Source organism: Melozone crissalis, unplaced genomic scaffold, assembly GCF_028551555.1.
Source record: "Melozone crissalis strain CALT ecotype California unplaced genomic scaffold, PUWL_Pcris_2 ptg000132l_1, whole genome shotgun sequence".
NCBI classification, from domain to species: domain Eukaryota; kingdom Metazoa; phylum Chordata; class Aves; order Passeriformes; family Passerellidae; genus Melozone; species Melozone crissalis.
The window spans coordinates 4,943,403-4,963,437 of NW_026535905.1; the positions used below are offsets into that span (position 1 = coordinate 4,943,403).

The following is a 20,035-nucleotide window of genomic DNA, read 5'->3' on the forward strand; positions in this document are numbered from 1 at the left end:
GGATGTGCATCCCAGTGTCCATCCTGCCATTGCACCCGGGATGCTCATCCCGGTGTCCCTGCTGTCACAGAGTGAGGGATGCTCATCCCATTGTCCATCCGGTCACAGAGCCCGGGATGTGCATCCCAGTGTCCTTGCTGTCCCAGTGCAGGACACTCATCCCAGTGTCCCTGCTGTCACAGCACCCAGCCAGGACCGCTGCGTCCGGTCCCTCCACACAGCCTGAGGAGGGAAGGAAGGGCACAGAGGATCAGCTTCCCTTGCACGCCTGGGACATCCTCGGAGCAGCGCGTGACGCTGGCTCTGGGGACATCCCAGCTCCAGGCTGATGTCATTTCCCCCACAAATGATGTCGTGTCCGTGCAAAGGGACAGGGGTGGGGACAGCTGGAGGGGTGCGGACAGTGACGAGCAGAGCAGGACAGTGCCACACACCCCCCCTGGTGCCACCGCCTGTCCCCTCTGGGTCACCGCTCCTGCCACCCTGTCCCCACTGCCACCAACCCCTGTCATCTGTCGTCCCTCCTGCCCGGCCTTGTCTCCATCTGCACTCGCTGTCACCCTATCCTGTCCCCACTGCCACGTCATGTCTCCAAAGTCATCTCCTGTCTCCACAGCCTCCACCACACCATCCCCTTTCCCCAGTGCCACCCTGTCCCCAGTGTCACCCCTGCCACCCTGTCACTTTAAGTCCTCACTACACCATCCCCGTCTCCTCTGCCCAGTGTCACTGCAATGTCTCCTTACGCCCCCACAGTCACTCCCTGCCCCGTGTCCGCCCTCCGTCACCTCTGTCTGTCCCATCCCCTCCCCGTGTCACCGCCCGCCACCTCCTTTGGCTGTCACCCCCATCACCCGCGTCACGCCCCATCACCTCTATCACCTTCCCCTGTCCCATCATCCCTTTCCCGTCATTCCTCGCCACCTGCTTTCCTTGTCCCACCCTGTCCCCGTGTCCCGTCCTGTCCCCGTGTCACCCCTGTCCCCCCTCCCCTCGCGCCGTCCCCTCATGTCCCCCGGCCCCGCCCCGTCCCCCTCGGCGCATGCGCGGTGCGCTCGGCGAGGCCGTGCCCGGCTCCGGGCGGGGCGGGGCGGCTCCATCCGGGTCCTGCCCGGGCCGGGCGGTGCGGGCGGGCGAGCCCCGGCGGGACGGCGCGGCGGCGGCGGGTGAGTGCAGGGGGCGGGAGCCCCCTGGGGGGCCGGAGGACCTGAGCCCCCCGGATGAGGGGAGGGGACCCGCTCTGGGGACCCCCGTGTGGGGTGGGACCCCTCGCTGTGCCGTGTTCTGTGGGGAAGGGAGCGCTCTGCATCCCCCCTGTGTGCCTGGGGTCCCTCCCTGTGCTGCGCTCTGTGGGGCAGGGTCCGTCCTGCAGCTGCGCTTTGGGCAGGACCCTCCGTGTATGCCTTGTTCTGTAGGGAAGGGACCCTCTTGCAGCCCTTTTGTGCGGTGGGACCTCTCCCTGTGCCTTGTTCTGTAGGGAAGGGTCCCTCCTCCATCCCGTCTTTGGGCTGTACCCTCTCCGTGCGCCGTATTCTGTAGGGACGGGTCTGCTCCATCCCCTCTCCCTGCGCCTTGTGCTGTGGGGCAGCGTCCCTCCTCCATCCGCTCTTTGGGCTGTACCCTCACTCTATGCCTTGTGCTGTGGGGCAGGGTCCCTCCTCCATCTGCTCTTTGGACAGGACCCTCTCTCTCTGCCTTGTTCTGTGGGGCAGGGTCTGTTTTCCAGCCCTCTGTGGGGCAGGACCCTCTCTCTGTGACGTGCCCTATGGGACAGGGCTCCCCCTCCATCCTCCCCCGCTGTGGGGCAGCGGCACCCCGTCCACAGCAGCTCCCATGGGGGACGGGGTCCCTCTCTCTCTGTCCCTCTCTCTCTGCTCCACAGTCCCCTCTGGGACAGGGACCTCCACAGGGCAATGGAGCAGCCCTCACATCCCTGCAGACCCCTCAAGCGTCTGGGCTGTGCTTTTGGGGTTTCTGGCAGCACTACAGGGCTGCCATAAGGTCCCGCTTGTGGGGTAGAGGGGACATCCCCGAGGCTGGAGCCAAGGACTGGGGCTGCATCACCCCGGAGGGATGCTGGGGTGGCACAAAGGGACAGGGGCCATGTCCCCATCCAGCCTGGACCCCCTGAGAATGGGGAGCTCCTGGGGTCCCACCCCACGCTGGGCTCAGGGTCCCCAGGTCACCTCTGTTCCCAGTGGCCGCTGGCTTGGAATCAGACACGTCCCCTTGCTTTCCTGGGGCCGAGACAGGACGCTGCGGGTTTCTCCTGCTTTAAAAGAAAACCAAAAACAAACAAACAAAAAAAAAAAGCCACCCAGAAATGGGAAAAGCTGCTTTTTCGGAGTTACACTGGGCTGCTGTTCCTGCCGCGTCCGTGCCCTCCCTGCGGCCGCCGCTTTGGCGTGGGACGCTGGGGACTGGAAACGCACGGGTAAAAATGCACCTCCTGCGGTTTGGGGTTTTGGTTTTATTTTGTTTGTTCGGTTCGGCCCGGCTTTGTCTTCGCCGGGCTGCACGGAGGAGGGAGGGCACGCCGTGGGTCTCGGTCACCCCACGAGCGAGCTGGGTCGGATGTGCCAGCGTGTGTGTCTGGGGGTGCCTCCCCCTCCCTGCACACCTTTGGCAGGAGGCTTGGATGACATCTTGCTCTGGCACGCTCCTCGCCTTTGATCTCGAGTTTCCTGCCATGGATAACATGTTCGGCAACACGCGAGCCCGGCTCCGCAGCTGCCGGGGAGGGCGATGCGGGTGCCTCCTCCTCCTCCTCCTCCTCCTCCTCCTTCTCGTCCCGGTTTTCCCCAGCTGGCTCCTGCCTACAGCTCCCGGCTTTCCTTTGTTTCGGGTGCCGCCAGGACGGGCTCTCGCAGCCCAAGGATGCTCTGAACGGAGCAAAGCCAAGCACAAAAAGACACCTCCCCCCCATCCCTTTGTTTCCAAGCGTTTGCGGGCTCAGCTGGTTTTTACACGGCGGCTATTCATGTGCCCGGGCAGATAAACCCGACTACTCAATGTCTCTCTCTCTCTCTTTTTTTTTTTTCCCTCCTATTCTGAGTTATTTTGGGTGCTTTAGTTTGCAGGGAGCACATCCCGGCTGCAGGCTGTGCCAGAGGGATGCAGCAGCTTTCTGGGAACGGGGTGAATTTGCCAGAAGCGTAACTGGAACATCTCGTGGTTGTCCTCTGGTGTCCTCCTTGCATCTCCTCGGGTGAGCAGAGCCATAAGCTCTCAGCACCACGCTGAGATCTGGGATCACCAGCCCTTCTCCTGGGAGAACTCTGACCCTGGTTTGCAACACCCACTGCCAGCAGCAGCTTTGGGGACAGAGGAAGGTGAACAAAACCCAGGCCTGTGTTCAGAAGTGATGGCTGAAATCAGCTTTTTTAAAAAAAAAATCCTTGACTTTACATTAGCAAAATATAAGTTCTAATATTATTATCATCATCATTATTTTTTAGATTCCTACTGCTGTTTCATTTCCCTCAGGTGTTGGGTTTAACAATGAAACCATCGTCTGAATTCATTTGAATGCAATTTTTTTTTTTTTACACAACAGATGTACACAAAGCACCTTAAGCGTGTCAAACAGCCCCTGAGTAAATCATGTTGTTTGCTCTATTACTTTATTCATGCAGGTTCGATGCTCCAGCTGATGCATCTGGAGTGCTGTGCCATCTGGAGCAAAAATTAAATACAAATTTGGCCCCTGGCCTGGAAAAAATAACAACCCCGTGCCCCACTAATAATGAGCAGTGGAAGGATAGAGCCCCTGACAGAAGAACTGCTTGGGGGCAAGGTGGAAGGAACCCAAAATGCACTAATTGAGGTATTTAAAACCTATTAAAAAAGGGGAAATAAATGCTTCCAGCCCTTTGTGGCAGAGCAGACAGGAGCAGCAGTGTGATCCCGTTACCAGGGCACAGGGCTGTGCTGGCAGATGGTGGTCCTGATCCTGGGCGGGTGGTGGAGCTGCTGGAGGTGTGGGGTGGTGATTTCCCACATCTCCCAGCCTTGCTGCTGGAGGAAATCCCCTCCACAGCCTCCCACAGCCTCTGTTCCACCACTGCTCAGCTCAGATTTGCTGATTTTGTCCCCATTACCAAGGCTGGGACACTCCAGGTGTGCTGCTTGTGTTGCTGCCATTGCTGTTTGATCAAAGGCTGTGTCAGATTTGGAGAGAACAAGATGTGGAGTTGGGTCAGCTCTGCTGGAACTTCTTGCCTGTGCATCCCAGGCCTCCAGATGTGGTTGGAGATAACTCTGGTGGGCCAGCCATGAAGGACACCTTTGGGGTCAGCGTGCTCTGAGTGTTGTGGGATCTGTTGGACCTTCAGATGAGGAATACTGTGTGCCACATGGGAAATAATGGGATGGCTGCTGGTTGCTGCCACTGTTCTTGGCTGGAGAGTGGTCCTGGCCCTGCCCTGGGGGAGAGGCAGGTGATGAGGAGGAGGAGGAGGATTCCACGGCGAGGAAGCAGCAGAGCTGCTCAGGATTGTGGATCTGAACCAAGCCTGGAGGTTGTACCCAAGAAGAGCCAACTTCCAGCTGCTTCCTGGACTCAATGATGTGTGGGATTACAGGAGGACTCCTGGCTTTGCAAGCAGGGCTTTTGTGCTTCTGGAGCATCTCTTTGGGTCACCCCTGCCAGTGACCTGCTGTCACCTCCACTGGGGCTGTGTGGCAGAAGATGTGTTGTGGGTGATTCCCTCACAGCCATGAAACAACACTTGGATGTGGAAGAGGTGGGGAGAGGCACAGCTGGTGCTCGTTTCCTGTTCCCACCACCTGCGCCTGGAACCTTCTGCCTTGGGATGACAGGGCTGAGCCGTGGTCCTCCCCCACCTCGCCAGGCTCCTGCTGCACAGTAACCCCAAACAAGCCCGTCCTTGGGGCCGCGGCAGGAGGTGCAGATCCTTCTGCTGGTCCTCAGCCAGTTTGCACCAGTTTGGATCGTTGGTGTGGAATCCTGGAGGCTGTTTTGGGGGTTGAAGCTCCCCCGGTCTCAGCAGCGGTTGGTGTGCCGGAGCTGGGTTTGTTTGTTTTTGTTCCCGAAATCATTCCCCATAAAGCTGAGTGTTGTTGACACAAGATAAGATCGGCCGTCACAGCCATTCCCTCCGCTGGCGCTGTTGGCCTGGAACCGCTCAGACTCGGGTTGGGAGTGGCCGTCCTGGAGTCCCCGTGTCCCCACCCCGAGCCGCTGACAGGGCTCTAAAGCGGCATCAGTGATGATGTGATAGGAGAGAGCCCAGTCATCGCCTGAGCCCGGCTTAACTGAGAGAGAGCCCAGAGTGAGCCCAGTCATCGCCTGAGCCTGCCAGGTGCTGTTCACTGCATTGAGGAATGCCAGGGATCCCATGGAAAACGAGGAATGCCAGCGATCTCATGGAAAATGAGGAATGCTGGTGATTCCATGGAAAACAAGGAATGCCTGCGATCCCATGGAAAATGAGGAATACCGGTGATCCCATGGAAAACACGCCTCAGGAGAGGATCCAAACCCACGTGGTTTTGCTGCAGCCGTGGGCAGTGGTGATTTTCTTCCTGACCTGAGGGATGGGCTAGAGCAGGGCCTGTTCCCTATTCCTGTATCCTGGGATGCAGAGATCCTCGCTGGAGGTGGAGCTGTGTCATTTTTGGATGCTCAGTAACACAGGGAATGTGTCATTTTTCTACTTGTCTGGCATGTTTAAATTCCATCAAAGAACAAAAAACAATCCTAAATGGTTCCTAAAGCCACATGTGGAGGTGTCCTGCTCAGGAATGGTTGCAGTGCTGAAGGGATGGTGAGAGGAGACAAGCCTGGCCCTAATGCCAATGAGTAGATGGACAGCAGGAGCTCATGGACCAAATCAGCTGGAAGCAGCTGGCTCAGTGTAGCTGAAGGCTGTGAGGTCTCACATTGCTCCAGTGCTGGAGCTGCAGCTGGATCAGGCTGTGGAAGAGTGGTGGGGAGCCTAGGCAGGGATATCCTGCTTTTTTTGCTTCATCTTTATGACTGTGAGTGTGAGGAGCAAGAAGGAATGACTTCTCCAGCCTTGTTTTGGCTTTAGTTTTGTTTTTGGATGGGTTTGCAGGACACCACACTGCTGAAGAACTTGGGTTCTCCTGGCTCTGAGGGGGAAAAGGATCTTTGCATGGGATAATCCTGGAGGCCCATCCCAGTGTTTGAGGGACAGCATGTCCTTCAGTGTGCTGTCTGCATGGAGGAAGGGGATGGAGATCTGTGTGGCAGGACAGCCACAAGCATTATTGAGGTGTTGGAAACCATGAAAGCCCCCGAGAATGGTCACAGAGAAATTGGGACTTGTCCAAAAACCCAACTGAAGTGCACCTGCAGCAGCACCCACAGTATGGTCACCAGCAGGAGAAGGATCTGGAAGCCACTCTGCTTCAGGAAACCTGTGACATGGTGGTTGCCAGCAGAGAGTCATGTGGGATGACTCAAACAAATGGATTGCTGCAATGGATGGGGGTAGCTTTCCATGATTTCCCAGCAGCCCTGGCTAACTGGGAGGTCCCAGTGACTGGAAGTGAGCAGATGTGACACACACGGCTACAAGAAGGGCAGGAAGGAGGATTTGGGGAACTACAGGGCTGTCAGTCAGGTGACAGGAGCAGATCACCCCGAGTGCCTTCACGCAGCACCAGCGGGGCAATCAGAGGATCTGGAGCAGCCAGTGTGAGTTTGTGACATGCAGGTCCTGCCTGACCAACCTGATCTCCTTGTGTGGCAAGGTGACCTGTTTTGGCAGGTGAAGGAGGGGCCCTGGGTGTGTCTCTCTGGACTTTGGCAAGGCCTTTGACACCACGTTTTCGTGGCAGGGGCTGAAGTCACCGTCCCTGGAGGGATTTAAAAGCCGTGAGGATGTGGCACTTGGGTGCATGGGTTAGTGAAGGCCTTGGCAGTGCTGGCTTAGCCTTAGAGGGCTTTTCCAACCTAAACGATTCCATGATTCTGTGATTTTATTATCCCCTCAGAGGATTAATCCCACCACTAATGCAGCTTTTCACTCGCAAAGCGCTTTAGAGGAAGTTGTGCCAGGAGAGTGCTTGGAGAGAGAAACTGAAAGTGCTGAGCAGGAGGGAGCTGCCCTGCTGATTCCTGCCTCTCCCAGCCTGTGCAGCAGGAGTGAATTTCCCAGCTTCTTGGTGTAGGGGAGTATTTTGGGGAAAACACCAGAGCTCCGTGACCGTGCAGCTTCCCAGGCATTAAACCAGGGCATTTCAGCTCTGCCGTTGGTCCTTGAAATCCAGGAGGAGCAGCCCGGCAGGTAAGAAAGTGCGTGAAGCCAAATTAGAACTGAGCTGAAGGGATCAGAGTCTCCCACCCGACGGCTTCAACTACAACAAATCCACCCGAGTGGATCGAGTGGATCGTGCCTCCCGCCGACCGGGGCTCTCGGATTGTAGGGATCGAGTTCAACTTCTCTCCTCGCAGAGCTTTGTCCCGAGCAGGCAAATACTCCCTGGTGCTTTAGCGACTCCCATTTTCCTATTGTTCCCTGTAAAAACCCGTCGCCAGGCTGGGCTGGGCTTCCCCCGAGGCAATTTCCTGGCTCTGCTCAAACCAAGCTGCGGGGTTGGGGTTTTTCTTTCGCTTTTTAGTTGAGAGCTGTTGGATTAGACCCCTTAGACCCGGTGTGTTCTCACTTGGCGTGTGAGATAAAAAATAAGGCTTTTGGTGGTGGTGGTGGCCATCTGAAGTGGGATGGGATTGTGTGATGTTGAGGGCTGAATAAATTGGGATGGGCTGGCTGGAGCCTGTCTGGTGGTGCTGCTGTGGGTTGGGTGCCTGTCACCTGAGCCCTGCATCCCAGTCTTGCTTGGCATTCACACCAACAGACTCTCACCATGTTTCTGAGCGTTGTTTGGGAGTAAAAGCAGGAAAAATGGCTCATTTTCTCAACTGGGGCTTTGCCTGAGGGATGCTGAGCTGTCATGTGTTTCTGACCGTTCTTGGAGCTTCCTCCTTGTGTCCTCCTGTTCCTGAAGCATCTTCCCCATGCAGCTGCCAGTGATGCAGCAGGAGGAGCAGGTCAGGGAAGTGATGGGAAAGGCCTGGGATGAGGGATGGAGCTGCGGACAAGCCTGACATCAGGTGGTTTATTCCAACCTTTGATGCTAAAGCTGAGAGCAGGCGTGTGCAGGGAGATGGGACTGCAGTAGGGATGGTGGGTATTTGTGCCTAAAAACTAAAAATTACATGGTCCTGTAGAAAAATGTGCTGGAGAAGAGGGATTCTGCTGCCATCCTTTCAGGCACCTCCAAAAGGAGGGGTTCTAAGAGAAGCTGATGAAATTGTGGTCTTGTTTATGCTGAGGTTGGAACTTGAGTCCCTTTAGGTTTCTTTTTTGGATGGAATTTAAAAGAGGGAAGAAGTAAGCACTGACAAAAGTTTCGTTTCTTTCTTAGAAAACTTCTGTTTTCTAACAAAAGTTGTTTTTCCTCTCTAAAGGATCTCCTGAATCCTTTCTGCTTCCTTTAGGTTTATCTCAGCTTTTGATGTTCTGAGCTGGCACATCCAACTTGGTAGCAAACTGCTTGATATCAAACCCCAAATTGCACATTGCCTGCTTCATCTTCTAAATCAAATAATTTATTCTTCAATATTATGAATCACTCATTGTGAGGGTAGCAGCAGATCCCAGTCTGTTTCCATGAGGGTGCCATGTGATATTTTCTTTATTAAGTCCTGATCCTGACCACAGAGCTGTGTGGATGAAGGTTGTTGTGTGGCTGGGCACAACCTGTTTTGTTGCTCAGGTATTTTTTTCTTATTCTTAAAATGATGTTTTCCTAGGCCAATGCAGAACAAGTCAGGTGGTTGGGGTGGATTTTTTTATTTTTTTAGCTGAAGCTTCCATTTCCATAAGAGTTGGAGCCCAAAGACGAGTTGTGAAGCCATGGCAGGTTGCTTGCCTAAGATGGGATCTTGTCTTGAGCCTTCTGTGGATGGACTGATCTGGCTTGCCTTGGATACCCACATCATTCCAGACAACCCTGGGCTGGAAATCCCCCTTTTCCACCCCAAAACCAGCCCAGATGCAGATTTCTCTGTGAGCACTCGCTGTGTGGCAGCCATCTCTGCGGGCTACTCCGTGCTTTTGTTTACATCTGGTAGAAAACTTCTTAAATTTCCTGGCAAGGGAGTAATTCTAATCCCTTTCAATGAGATCAAGGGATTAGTGTCTCAGATGCTTATAAAATTGTGAGGATTAGCCAAGCCTCCCCCCCATTCTTTCTATGCCACGTAACATCATCGCCGTGTTTTAAAAGGAGATCTCTGTGCTGTTACCAAGAGCTGAAGCAATTTCTGGGAGCCTCTGCAAATTTAAAAACCGTGTCTTCATCCTTTCCTTTGCTCCCTCTGGATTTTTGTGCAATTTTTAGGGTGTTTTTCTCTTTTCTTCCAGCATCCCTGGTACCAAAGCACGGTAGCTGTTCAAGCTGACACGTTGGGTTTGCGTGGCTTGGCTGCGTTGCGGCGCCCGTGCAGGTAAGTAGGGAGCTGAGCCCAAAGTTTTCTTTCACAGACACTTGCAAATTCCCATCTGGAGAGCATCAGATCCGTGTTATTTCACGAGTTTGCCCCTCATTTCAAAGGATTTGGGTTCTTGTGGTCCATCCCCAGAGGGGAACGGTGCTTCTGGGATGCTCTCACCCCAACTGTTGGGAGCAGGATGAAACTCCACACACCCACATTCCTGCATCCTCTTAATTACAACCTGCACTTTCATTAGGACTTGCTGCCTAAGCAGGGAGCTGACAGGGAGGAGGGTTTAGTTCAAACCCTGTTGCCTCTCCCCTCAGGGCACTTTTTAAATGCCTTTTCTCCCGGGTCGATGGCTGCGTGGTCGCTTGACCTGTGCGAGCAAAGCGATCCCGAACTGCCGAGTGGTAGGAGCTCAGAGCCAGGAATTCCTGGCCCCGACCCAGTGGAGTTTCAGAGGCAAGCTTTTAAATATATACAAAGACAAGCTCATAATTTCCACTCTACTAATGAGGCCACGGCGTTTTCATTGAAATGTGCCAATAGGCGCCGTGGTGGTATTTTAGCAGCCTTGTACTGTGAATCCAAATGTGATTTAACATGGCAGCCCCCGCAGAGCCGAGGCAAAGCGGCTTCTCCCGCTGAATTTCAATGATGCTGCTCCGCAGCACCTCCCAAAAATCCCCTCCATGCTGGGACCTCTCCTTGTGTTTCATCCCGACAAAGCTTTTCACTTCGCTGAAGGTGAGAATGGGTTGAAAGGGGATATTTAGGAGGGGAAAGTCTTAATTTAAAGCCTGGGTGTAACAGATGTGTGGCTGGCTGGTGCGAGGCGGCGATTTAATAACCGGGCTGGCCAGAAATATCATTAAATTGTAGTAAAAAAAATGGAACGTGAGGGCTCCAGACATCGTGTTCTCTCTTGACCTTTAAAAAGCCACTTGAAGCTGCCAGCCTGCTCGTTGCTAAGCCACCTCCTCAGTGCCACTCATATATTTTCCCTTCTAGTAGGCGATTCAGCGCCCGGGAATTCGTGGAGATCCGACAGTAAACTGTTACACGAAATTCCCACTGGTGGTTTTAACTTTGTAGCCTTGAAGCATTCAGAAAATATTTAGCAGGTTTTGTCCAGTCAGTTGCAAGAAAATATTTAGCAGGTTTTGTTCAGTCAGTTGCAAGAAAAATGTAAATTTTAAGTAACTCACAAAAGGTGGTTTGTTTTTTTTTTTTTTTAACAAGTTGTGCATTGGCAGCACAGCTGTAAATTGGGGTTTTGCTTATTTAGGGCTCAATTTATGAGGAACCCTTATAAGAAGCAGCATCCCTGGGCAAAGGAGAGGTGTGGGCAGGTGGTGTTGAAAATTTACACCTGGTTGTCCATCCCCTCAGTGCCACTCATATATTTTCCCTTCTAGTAGGCAACTCAGGACCTGGGAATTCAATTCGCACGAAATTCCCACTGGTGGTTTTAACTTTGTAGCCTTGAAGCTCTCAGAAAATATTTAGCAGGTTTTGTTCAGTCAGTTGCAAGAAAAATGTAAATTATAAGTAATTCACAGAAAGTGTTTGCTTTGCTTTGCTTTTTTTTTTTTAAACAAGTTGTGCATCGGCAGCACAGCTGTAAATTGGGGTTTTGCTTATTTAGGGCTCAGTTTTTGAGGAATCCCTGGGCAAAGGAGGGGTGTGGGCAGGTGATGTTGAAAATTTACACCTGGTTGTCCATCACCTCCTGGTTACAGACTCTGGTGTGGAAGATTTTATTCCCCCGACACTCTGGAGTATGGGTACACCTGGATTTTAGAATCACAGACTCATGGAATGGTTTAGATTGGGATGATCCTTCAAGGCCATCTCGTTCCACCACCCTGCCATGAGCAGGAACACTTCCCACTAGACCAGGTTGCTCCAACGTGGCCTTGAACATTTCCAGGGATAGGGAATCCACAACCTCTCTAAACAACCTGTGCCAGTGCTTCACTAAGGTCCCTTCATTTTCTGCACCCCACTAAGGTGAGGCCACGATTCCAGGAGAATATGGAAAAAGGATGATATCCCATGGCATCACCTTTGGTGCTGAGACTGTGACAGAAAAGATGGTGAATGTTGGTTGGTGAATGTTTCTCTCCAAGCACCTCACTTGGTTGTGCAAGTCTGGCTGTGGAAAAGTTCCATTCTCCATTCCCAACTAAATTTTGAGGGGTTTTCCATCCTTGCAGTCACCTTTCTTGTGCCAGTCCCATAGTGGTGAAGCAGCTTTGGTCCTGTTTCCATATGACTCCCAGGCGGTTTTTTTGCTGGACTCTGTAAAGTGTTGCAAAACCATTCCAGTCTCTATTAGCAAGGGAGAAGGAATGATAAATAATGCTCCCCTAAATCCCAGTACTTGGGTCAAAACCAGGAAAGGGTGGACTGTGTGTGCAGCTCATTTTTTGGAAATATTAGGAAAAATTTGAAACAGCAGTGACGTGGCATTGGTGGGAATTCCCAGCAGGCTGGGGTTTGGGATTGTCTGGCTTTCCCTGGAGCCTTTTTCAGGCTGTCAGGATTGTAAAATCCAAACCTGGCTGGATCAAAGGGGGGCTGGGGGAATGGCTGCTCTGTGGGATTTGTTATGGGACTTTTTTCCCAGTATCCAGTCACCAGCTTTTTCACTCTTCTCCATCCAGCTACCTCTTCTTCTTAATTTTTACCTCAAATATCAATGTTGCAATTAAAAGGGTCCGCAGAGTGCATTCCTGAGGACTGAAACCCAGGATCCAGGAGCAGACAGCAGCAGCATAAAGAGGAATTCTTCCCTCTCTGGCCTCATGCTGCTTTTCCACCACAAGGCTTTACAGCCATCTGGATCCCCTTGCAGATTATGCCCCCCCTCACAAAAATCCATAACCTAGCAACCTTATTTAGTGTCAGCTGGATCCTTCTGCCTTCCTGTTCCCAAACTGTGCTTGGCTCCTCCAGCTGCCTTTATAGGATGGCTGCTGGCAGCTGTGATCCCATCACTGGCTCAGGGTGCTCATCTCCAGCAGGGTTTTGTAGGATTATTGATCTCTGTGTGTTGCACTGATCATTTTTTTTTTTTTTTTTCCTTCATTAAAGGAGCTTAGGAAATGAGGGAAAAGGGTTTTAGGAAGTTGTTTAATCCATCTGCTTCTCAGTATTACAGTGGAGAGGGCAAGTTGCTCTTTGGCTCCATGGAAAGTGATTGGTTTTGGTTCAGCCTGAAGATGACTTGATCAAAGTGGGATTTTTTAATTTTTTTTCTGCCAGTTGTGATATTTTGGGAGTCCCCATTGCTTCCCACAGCTCTGTGTCACCACCCAGGAATTTTCAAATTCCCTGGAGCGTTTACCACCAATTTCTCTGCTCTGACCCTTCAGCTGTGGAGGCTGAGTGCTTCTCATGGAGTTTCCAATTTGTGCTCCCCAAGGAATCTGTTTATTGGGGAACACTGTGAATGAGGAAAACCTACCACAAATGAAGGTGGGAGATTATTCCCATTTGCCTGTGCTCTCATTGCTCTTTTTGGGCTAAAATACACCCAAATTTAATAATGTGTGTCCTGCCACCAACAACCCATAAAAGGAAGTGATGGCTCCTGCCTCCTTTTGTCACCTCAGGAGTACAGAGAGGGCTGGGGGCAGGAGGAGGCAGCAGCACATCCTTTCCCACCACACTTTGGGGAGGAAGAGTGAGCTCACCAGGTCGTGACGTTGTTGAAACTGCATGCCAGGAAAAGGGGGAGAAAAATAATTACAAATCCCCAAGGCCAAAGGGGAAAAATTCCTCAAGTGTTATTTCATCTCTGAGCAGTGAATGGAGCTGTCCTTGGGCAGCTTGTGTGAGTTTTTCTGAGAGAGGCTCTGCCAGCTCTGCTTCAAACCCTCCTGGGAAGTGATTCCCAGCTCTCTCATTCCTGATGTGAGCTCAGGCAGGGCTCTCCAAACTGTGCTTCCCCCTCCTCCAGACTGTATTAAATTGTGCTATTGATTTTATTTTTTTTTTTCTATTTATTTTTGCCTGTTTTCCTGGAACTTGCAAAATCAGCCCTGAGCAAACCTCTGGTTTGCTTTTCCAACGGCGCCGGGAGAAAGAACTTGACTTTCCAGAGGGTGATGGGAGCTGCAGCTGACCCATTTTTGCACATTTCTCTGCCAGTGGCAGCAAAAACATTTTCCCACTTAAAGGTTCTCTTCAGTTTTAAAGTTCTGGGATTAATTGTTTCTTCAACTGCCTGGAATCAGAAGGGCTTGCTGGAAATTGCAGCAGCACAGTCGTGCTGCCGGATGTTGCTCTCCTTAGACTTTCCTGGTTTTTTTCCAATTGCTTTGTCGTGTTTGTCACGTCACTTTCTGTGTCCCCTGCCCCGAGGCAGTGGAGAGGGTTAAGGTTTTGTGTTTGGTGTCAGCCAGCTGGGGAACAGAGCCAGGAAATTTCCTCATTCCAGTTCAAAAAAAGCATCGAATCCGCTCTCAGGGAGGAGGGATCAAAGGTCCAAACCCTTTGTGCTTGGAGGTCAGTTTGGTTCCTTGGATGTCCAGGCACACACCAAAAACCCACCAGCACCCCTGAGCCTACAGACAGCCAAAATGGGTGAAACAAATGGGTTTTTGTGCTGTTTGACACCCAAAAGTTCTTTCTGTTGCTGTGATGGTGCTGCATCACCCCAGCCAAGCTTTGCTGGATGCTGGTGCAGCTCTGCTTGTGGTGTGAGGGACCTGTTGGGATGTTCCCTCTTCCCTGATCAGTAACCCTGCCAAGGCTTGCACCATCCCTCACGCTCCTCCATTCCCTGCCAGGTTTGTGGAGTGAAGGATCTGGGCCAGGTTGGCTGCTCAGAGCTGGCACTGGATGTGGCATCCCCATGGCAGCGTCGCAGCTCTTTGGAATTGCATCATGCCAAGAGGTTTTGTTCTCCCCCCATGCTCAGTCCTGTTGTTCCTTGGTTTTGGACAGCAAAGGCCATCACTGCTGGCTGGAGCAGCACTGAGTTTCCCCCTGCTCCATGAAGCAGCTCTGTGGCATCTCTGGGGCGATGGCAGAGCTGGTTTGGGGCTGGCTCTGCAGCTGCCTGTGATTTTCCCATCCCCACGCTGCAGATCCTGGCTCTGGACCAGCTCCAGAGACAGAGCTGAAGGAAATTCCTTCCAGCTGCTTGAGGTCAGGGCTTTGCTTTGCTTTTGGGGTCCACGAGGGGGATTTTTTTCCCTGCAAGTTAAACGAGGGCATCTCTGGCTTCTGCTTAACACCTGGAAGAATCTTTTTCTTTTAAATATTATCCCGTTAGTCATAGCCATTAGATAACCTTCCTCTTGTAGAATCATTCCATGGAAGAATACCCTGCTTTGCACCACAACTTGGGCTGCTTCACAAAGGTCTTGTCAGCTGCTCCCAGTTTAACTTTCAACCAGTTAATAAGGCTTTTGGTTAAACCTGTCTGAAACACGTTGCGAAACGCCTTTGAAACTCGAGACGCCGTTCACGCCCGCTTGAAACCTTTCCCATCGATAAAATATTCCAGCTTGGAGTTTGGCCACGGCTCAGCGTTCACTTTTCCCTGAGATTCGTGATTTCAGGCCTGCCTGTGGCTGGCTCTGAGGGGTGTTTGAAGCTCCTGGAGATGGGTTGGCTTTGCCAGCCTGGCCGGTGGGATGCCCGGAGCACCAGCTCCATCCAGTTAATGGCTGAGGAGATTCAGGCTGAGTTTGCTTTGAACCCCTGTGGAGAAAGTTGTTTGTCTTGAAAACATAAAGTAAATCCCTCTAAAAACAGGAGTTTATTTACAACAGCAGAGGCAGAAGCCGCTGCTCCACCCAGCATGTGGGCTGTATTTAGGTGTGAGGATGCACAGCACATGCATGGCCCCTTTATGCACTGATGTTATAAATAAATAATAATAAATTTTTTTTGAAAAAGGACAAGCAGTTCCTTTTAATAAGTAACACCCCAAGAAGGAGCACACAGTTCCAATCCATGTGGCAAAGCAGCAGGGAAGCAAAAATCTGCAGCTTTCAGCCCATGGCATTGCTTAAAGTGGCACCCCCTGGCTTCAGGGAGCACAGCTGTGCCTCACTCCCCTCCTCCTCCTCCCTGCCTCAGTTTCCCTACCTGTGAGCAAACAATTGCATGCTTTATTAATCCCTGAGAGATCTCTGAGGAACATTCTGGGTACGAGGCTGGCCCCACGTATTCAGGGCTTGCTGTGGCTGTGATGGGGATTAATTTGGGACGTGGCTTGGTGAGGTTTACCTTTCACAGCCCAGCTGTAATCAAAGCCGTGCCACGCTGGAGCTCGCTGACCTGTGACACTCCCTTCCCTGGCTGCTCGATGGGCCATTAACCAGCACTTGGGCTTTTAATTAAAGCTGGGGTTTGTCCTCCTTGGAGAAGTGTGGATGTGCTTGGCCCCACGTTGCTGAGTCATTGGAGGGTGTAAGGAAGGAGCTGTGGAGCTCAGGTTGTTCTGCCATTTGTGCCTCTCTGCATCCCAGGACAAGGAGCCATTGTTCCTTGCTATTTTTCACAGAATCATGGGATTACAGAATCGTGGGATGATTGGGGTTGGAAGGGACCTTAAAGCTCCTCTCATTCCATCCTCTGCCATGAGCAGGGACACCTTCCACTATCCCAGGTTGCTCCAAGACCCATCCAAGGAGGTCTTGAACACTTCCAGGGATCCAGGGGCAGCCACAGCTTCTCTGGACCTGTGTCCAGCCTGTGTCCCCCATCCCAGGAATTTCAGGGACCTACTGGTGGCCAAAAATGCCCCACAAGCATCATCTCCCTGCTCTGAGATGCCTTGACCACAGAGAGAGCAACAGGGAGGCTTTTGTTCTGCACCAGAAACTTTTCATCCTTCTTTATGGCTCCTTTTTTATTTCTTTTGGCTGCGCCCTTGCAAATCTGAAGCAGCTTAAAATACAGTTCCCTCCCCGCTACTCCCCTTAAAAAAAAAAAAAAAAAAAAAAAAAAACAAAAAAAAACCCCAAAGCTTGGCTGCTTGGAATCATCAGATTTCACTGGAGTCTTTTAAAGTTAACAGTTTCCTGGATCCTGGGCAGACTAACTGATTCTTCCCCTTTAACCTCCGTGTTTTTTGCTGTAACATTTCTCAGCTGTTGCAGCAGGAGGGAGGGAGGACCAGGGCAGCTCCAATGTGGAGAAGGTTATTTCACACAGGGGTTGGATGAATCTGGCGTGGGATTCCCTGGATTTGCACCACAGGGGACAGAAGGGTTGTCCCCAGGAGGCTGAGCCCCAAGGACATGGCTGGCAGGTAGGTCATGGCTGCATTCGTGACATTCTTTTGGGGCAAAATATTAGAAAAGTATTAGGGAAGTGGTTCCATTGGAGAGGAAAGTGGGGTGCTGGGGGTTGGTCTGAGCTCTGTTTATTTGCTGAGGGCTGTGATGGTTCCTAGCTGTGCTCATGGATGTGGGGACTGCTGCAAGAGCAGCACAGCTCAGGTGAACACGAGCGTGAGGAATTTTTCTGGCTTGATGGGATCTGCTGCCCCAAATGCAGCCTTGGATGTTCCACACTCACAGAATCTGTTAGTGGGATCGCTGAGAGGAGCATCACAAGTTAAAGGAGTTGGAAGGGGAAGAAAAACAACAGTCCAGTGCTGGTTGGTTTTGTTGCCAAGAGTTGCAAGAGTTGTTTCTCCTTCCTTGCAAAAATTCACCTGGAGCTTTCCCAGACTGAGGACGTTTCTCTGGGGTGGCTGAGGAGCTGCAGGCAGCCAGCCTTGGCCAAAGGCAGTGGTTACCATCCTGAGGGTGAGGTGGGGCAGCGTCCTCCAGCTGAAACACCCTCACGCCCCCAGTGTGACCGAGGGGAGCCCCTGACCCGTCCCAAACCCCTCTGACCCACAGGAGCGAAACCAAACCCAGCCCGCAACTCCGAGCTGCGCATTAACTCCGCCAGAGCTGGGAACAAAGGTTTGGGGGCTGGATTGGGCTTCTTAAAATTGATTTGCAAAGCAAACCAGCTCAGCTGAGCGGAACAGGCGTCGGTGGAGGAGCGTGAGCTGCCTCCTGGGTGGTTGCTGGGCTATAAAATCCCATCCCCACCAGCGCTGGCAGGGGGATGTGCCGGCTCCCCGAGCGCTCGGAGCGTTTCCACGTTGGCCAGGAGAGGTTCTGAACATGCGTGGTGTTGGTCTCTGGAGGCTTTAATCAAATCCAGGCTTTACCAGAAATCGACTCGAAACTTCCAGCGAGGGAGGGAACTGAAAGCAGCCGGAGCAGGGAGGCTCCGGGCGGGTGCTGGGGCTGGCAGGGATGGTGCCTTCAGCAAGGGGACAGCCCCGGTGAGGCAGCCGGGATGAGAGGTGAGTCTGCTCCCCGTGGGAAGCCCGAGGAAAGCTCCCAGGGTTTGGCAATAAAGAGTTTTCTTCAAGGGAGAAAGGAGATTTGGGAGTGAGGATGCTGCTTGAAGGGACTCTCAGAGGACATTTGGATTTTGGAGCATCGCTCCCTGGCGTGTGTGGGTTCAGATCCTGCGGTTTTCCCACCTCTTCCCACCCCGTGCAAAACGAGGAGCCGTGCAATTACTGCACCGTGGAAAACTCCCTGCTCCAGGGGAGGCTTTTGTTATCCCTTGGTGATTTTATTTGGGAAATAAAGGGCTCAGACTGCAGGTACTTTCCTTGCTTGTAAAACTTCATCACACGTTGCTCTCCCGTGGGCAGGAGGGAAAACAAGGTGTATTTTTAACTTCCTTTCCTAAGCTGGGGGCAGGGGAACTTTGTGCCTGGCCAGCAACGGTTGTGATCATCTGAGGGCAAATGGTTCAGAGAATGATAGGAAGATAAGAGATAATAAATAAGAGCAATTAAAATCCTGGGGGAGAGGATTTGCTGAAATTGTTATCCCAGACAGCTGCTTGGGGTTTAACTGGGGCTCTCCAAGGGGAGGGAGGTTTTGGTCACGGGTCCCAGACGTGGGACATGACAGCCAAAATTGCTGCCTCTTCCTCTTGGCCGCCTCTCGCTGGTGCCTCGGGGCTTTCCTGGGGGGGAAGGAGCCTGGGGCTGTGCTGAGGAGTAAAGCTGAAAGCTGCAGAAGTGCTCTTAAACCACCAAACCCGTGTGTCAGATGGGAAAACAAACAAAGCCTCCTTTACAGAGTCCATAGTGTCCCCATAATTTCTCTCATCAGCGCTGCTGTGTGTCCTGGGAATGTCCTTGTCCTCTTCCTTTTCATCTTTGATCATTTTGTTGCAGGATTTCTATGGAATGAGGAGTCATTCTGAGAAACCACTGGAGGGGGAGGGAAGGCAAACTTGCTCCAAGGCTTCCTGGCTGCTTTCAGTATTTTTACCAAGTTACTGCAGGGTTTGAGGGATGCTGGCTGCAGCTGGGGCTGCTTGGATGCAATTCCCACCCTCCATCTCATCCAGTGGTTAACTTGAAGGATGATGTGTGAAAGGAAAAGAGCTGGAGGAGAAGCTCACAGTGGGAGAAGGAAAATCCCAGCCCCAGCTGATCCAACCCTGCTTTGTTTTCAGGGTTACCAAGATGGGAACTTGGTTTTGGGCAAGGAGGAGGGGGATGAGTGAGGAGTCATCTCCAGCCCTTTCCACATCCATTCAGGGGGACCAGTGGTCTGCAAATGCATCTCTGAGGAATGTCACACCCCTGTGCTTTCTCCCTGTCTCCACAGCCTACCCATGAGCTCAGACTTCCAGCATTACAGTTTCAGGATGCCGAACATCGGGTTCCAGAACCTTCCTCTCAACATATACATCGTGGTTTTCGGCACAGCCATCTTCGTCTTCATCCTCAGCTTGCTCTTCTGCTGCTACTTGATCAGGTAAGGGAATATTGCAAGGGGATGTTCTCCAAAAGCTTCCCTGCTTCCAGGCCCATCACTGATCCCTCCATCCCAAAAAGAGGATGGCAGCACCTTATTTCCTTGGCAGCACCAATTTCCTTGACACATCAGCCTGATGTCCCACAAAGCAGTGACATTATCCACTTAAAACCAGGAGGAGCAAACATTTGCTACTAAAGGTATGGAATTGTGGTCAGCTTCTCAGAAAACCTGGAAAAGGGATGTTTCATGGTCCCTGCTTTCTGCTTAATGTTTGAACACATTTCCCTCTGTAATGAGTAACTCGTGTCCTGCGTGCCTAAGGAATGTTTAATACCTGCTCCGTTGCTTATTGAACACAAATTGCTCCTTCAAGAGCACAGTTTGGAGATTAATGATGCAGAGTTGATGTGTTAATCTGGGCAATGGGGGAGCAGGATGGCAGGGTGAAAGGTTGTTCCTGTTTGGGGCTTGTTTTAATTATTTTATGGGCCATTGGGGAGATTGTTGGGCTGCTAATTGAGAGGAGAAAATCTTCCTGAGCAAGGGAAAATGAGGCAAGTGGGGAAAACCACAGTGCCTGAGAATTGAGGTGGTGATGGAGATGAGTTGTGCTGATAACCCAAGATGGGAGGAGGCTGTGCTTCAATCTGTCATCATTCTGCCAACAATGGTACCCAAAATTCTGCATTCCCAGAGCTCTCCTCTCCTGCTTTTCCATCCCCTT

At 52.0% G+C, this 20,035-nt stretch overlaps 1 protein-coding gene across 3 annotated transcripts in view; it reads left to right on the forward strand.

The window, feature by feature from the left end:
- Positions 1 to 1,118: 1,118 nt before the first annotated feature.
- RNF24 (ring finger protein 24) overlaps positions 1,119 to 20,035 on the forward strand; it is a 29,775-nt gene continuing 10,858 nt past the window's right edge. Inside the window, exons 1-3 of one of the 3 annotated variants that reach the window (XM_054293302.1) lie at positions 1,119 to 1,166; positions 9,420 to 9,502; positions 19,159 to 19,308. In XM_054293302.1, the coding sequence (XP_054149277.1) occupies positions 19,166 to 19,308 (143 nt within the window). In that variant the 5' untranslated portion in view covers positions 1,119 to 1,166; positions 9,420 to 9,502; positions 19,159 to 19,165. Of the gene's footprint in view, positions 1,167 to 9,419; positions 9,503 to 17,545; positions 17,826 to 19,158; positions 19,309 to 20,035 lie in introns of those variants that run through there. The other 2 variants (XM_054293301.1, XM_054293300.1) reach the window with 2 other exon arrangements.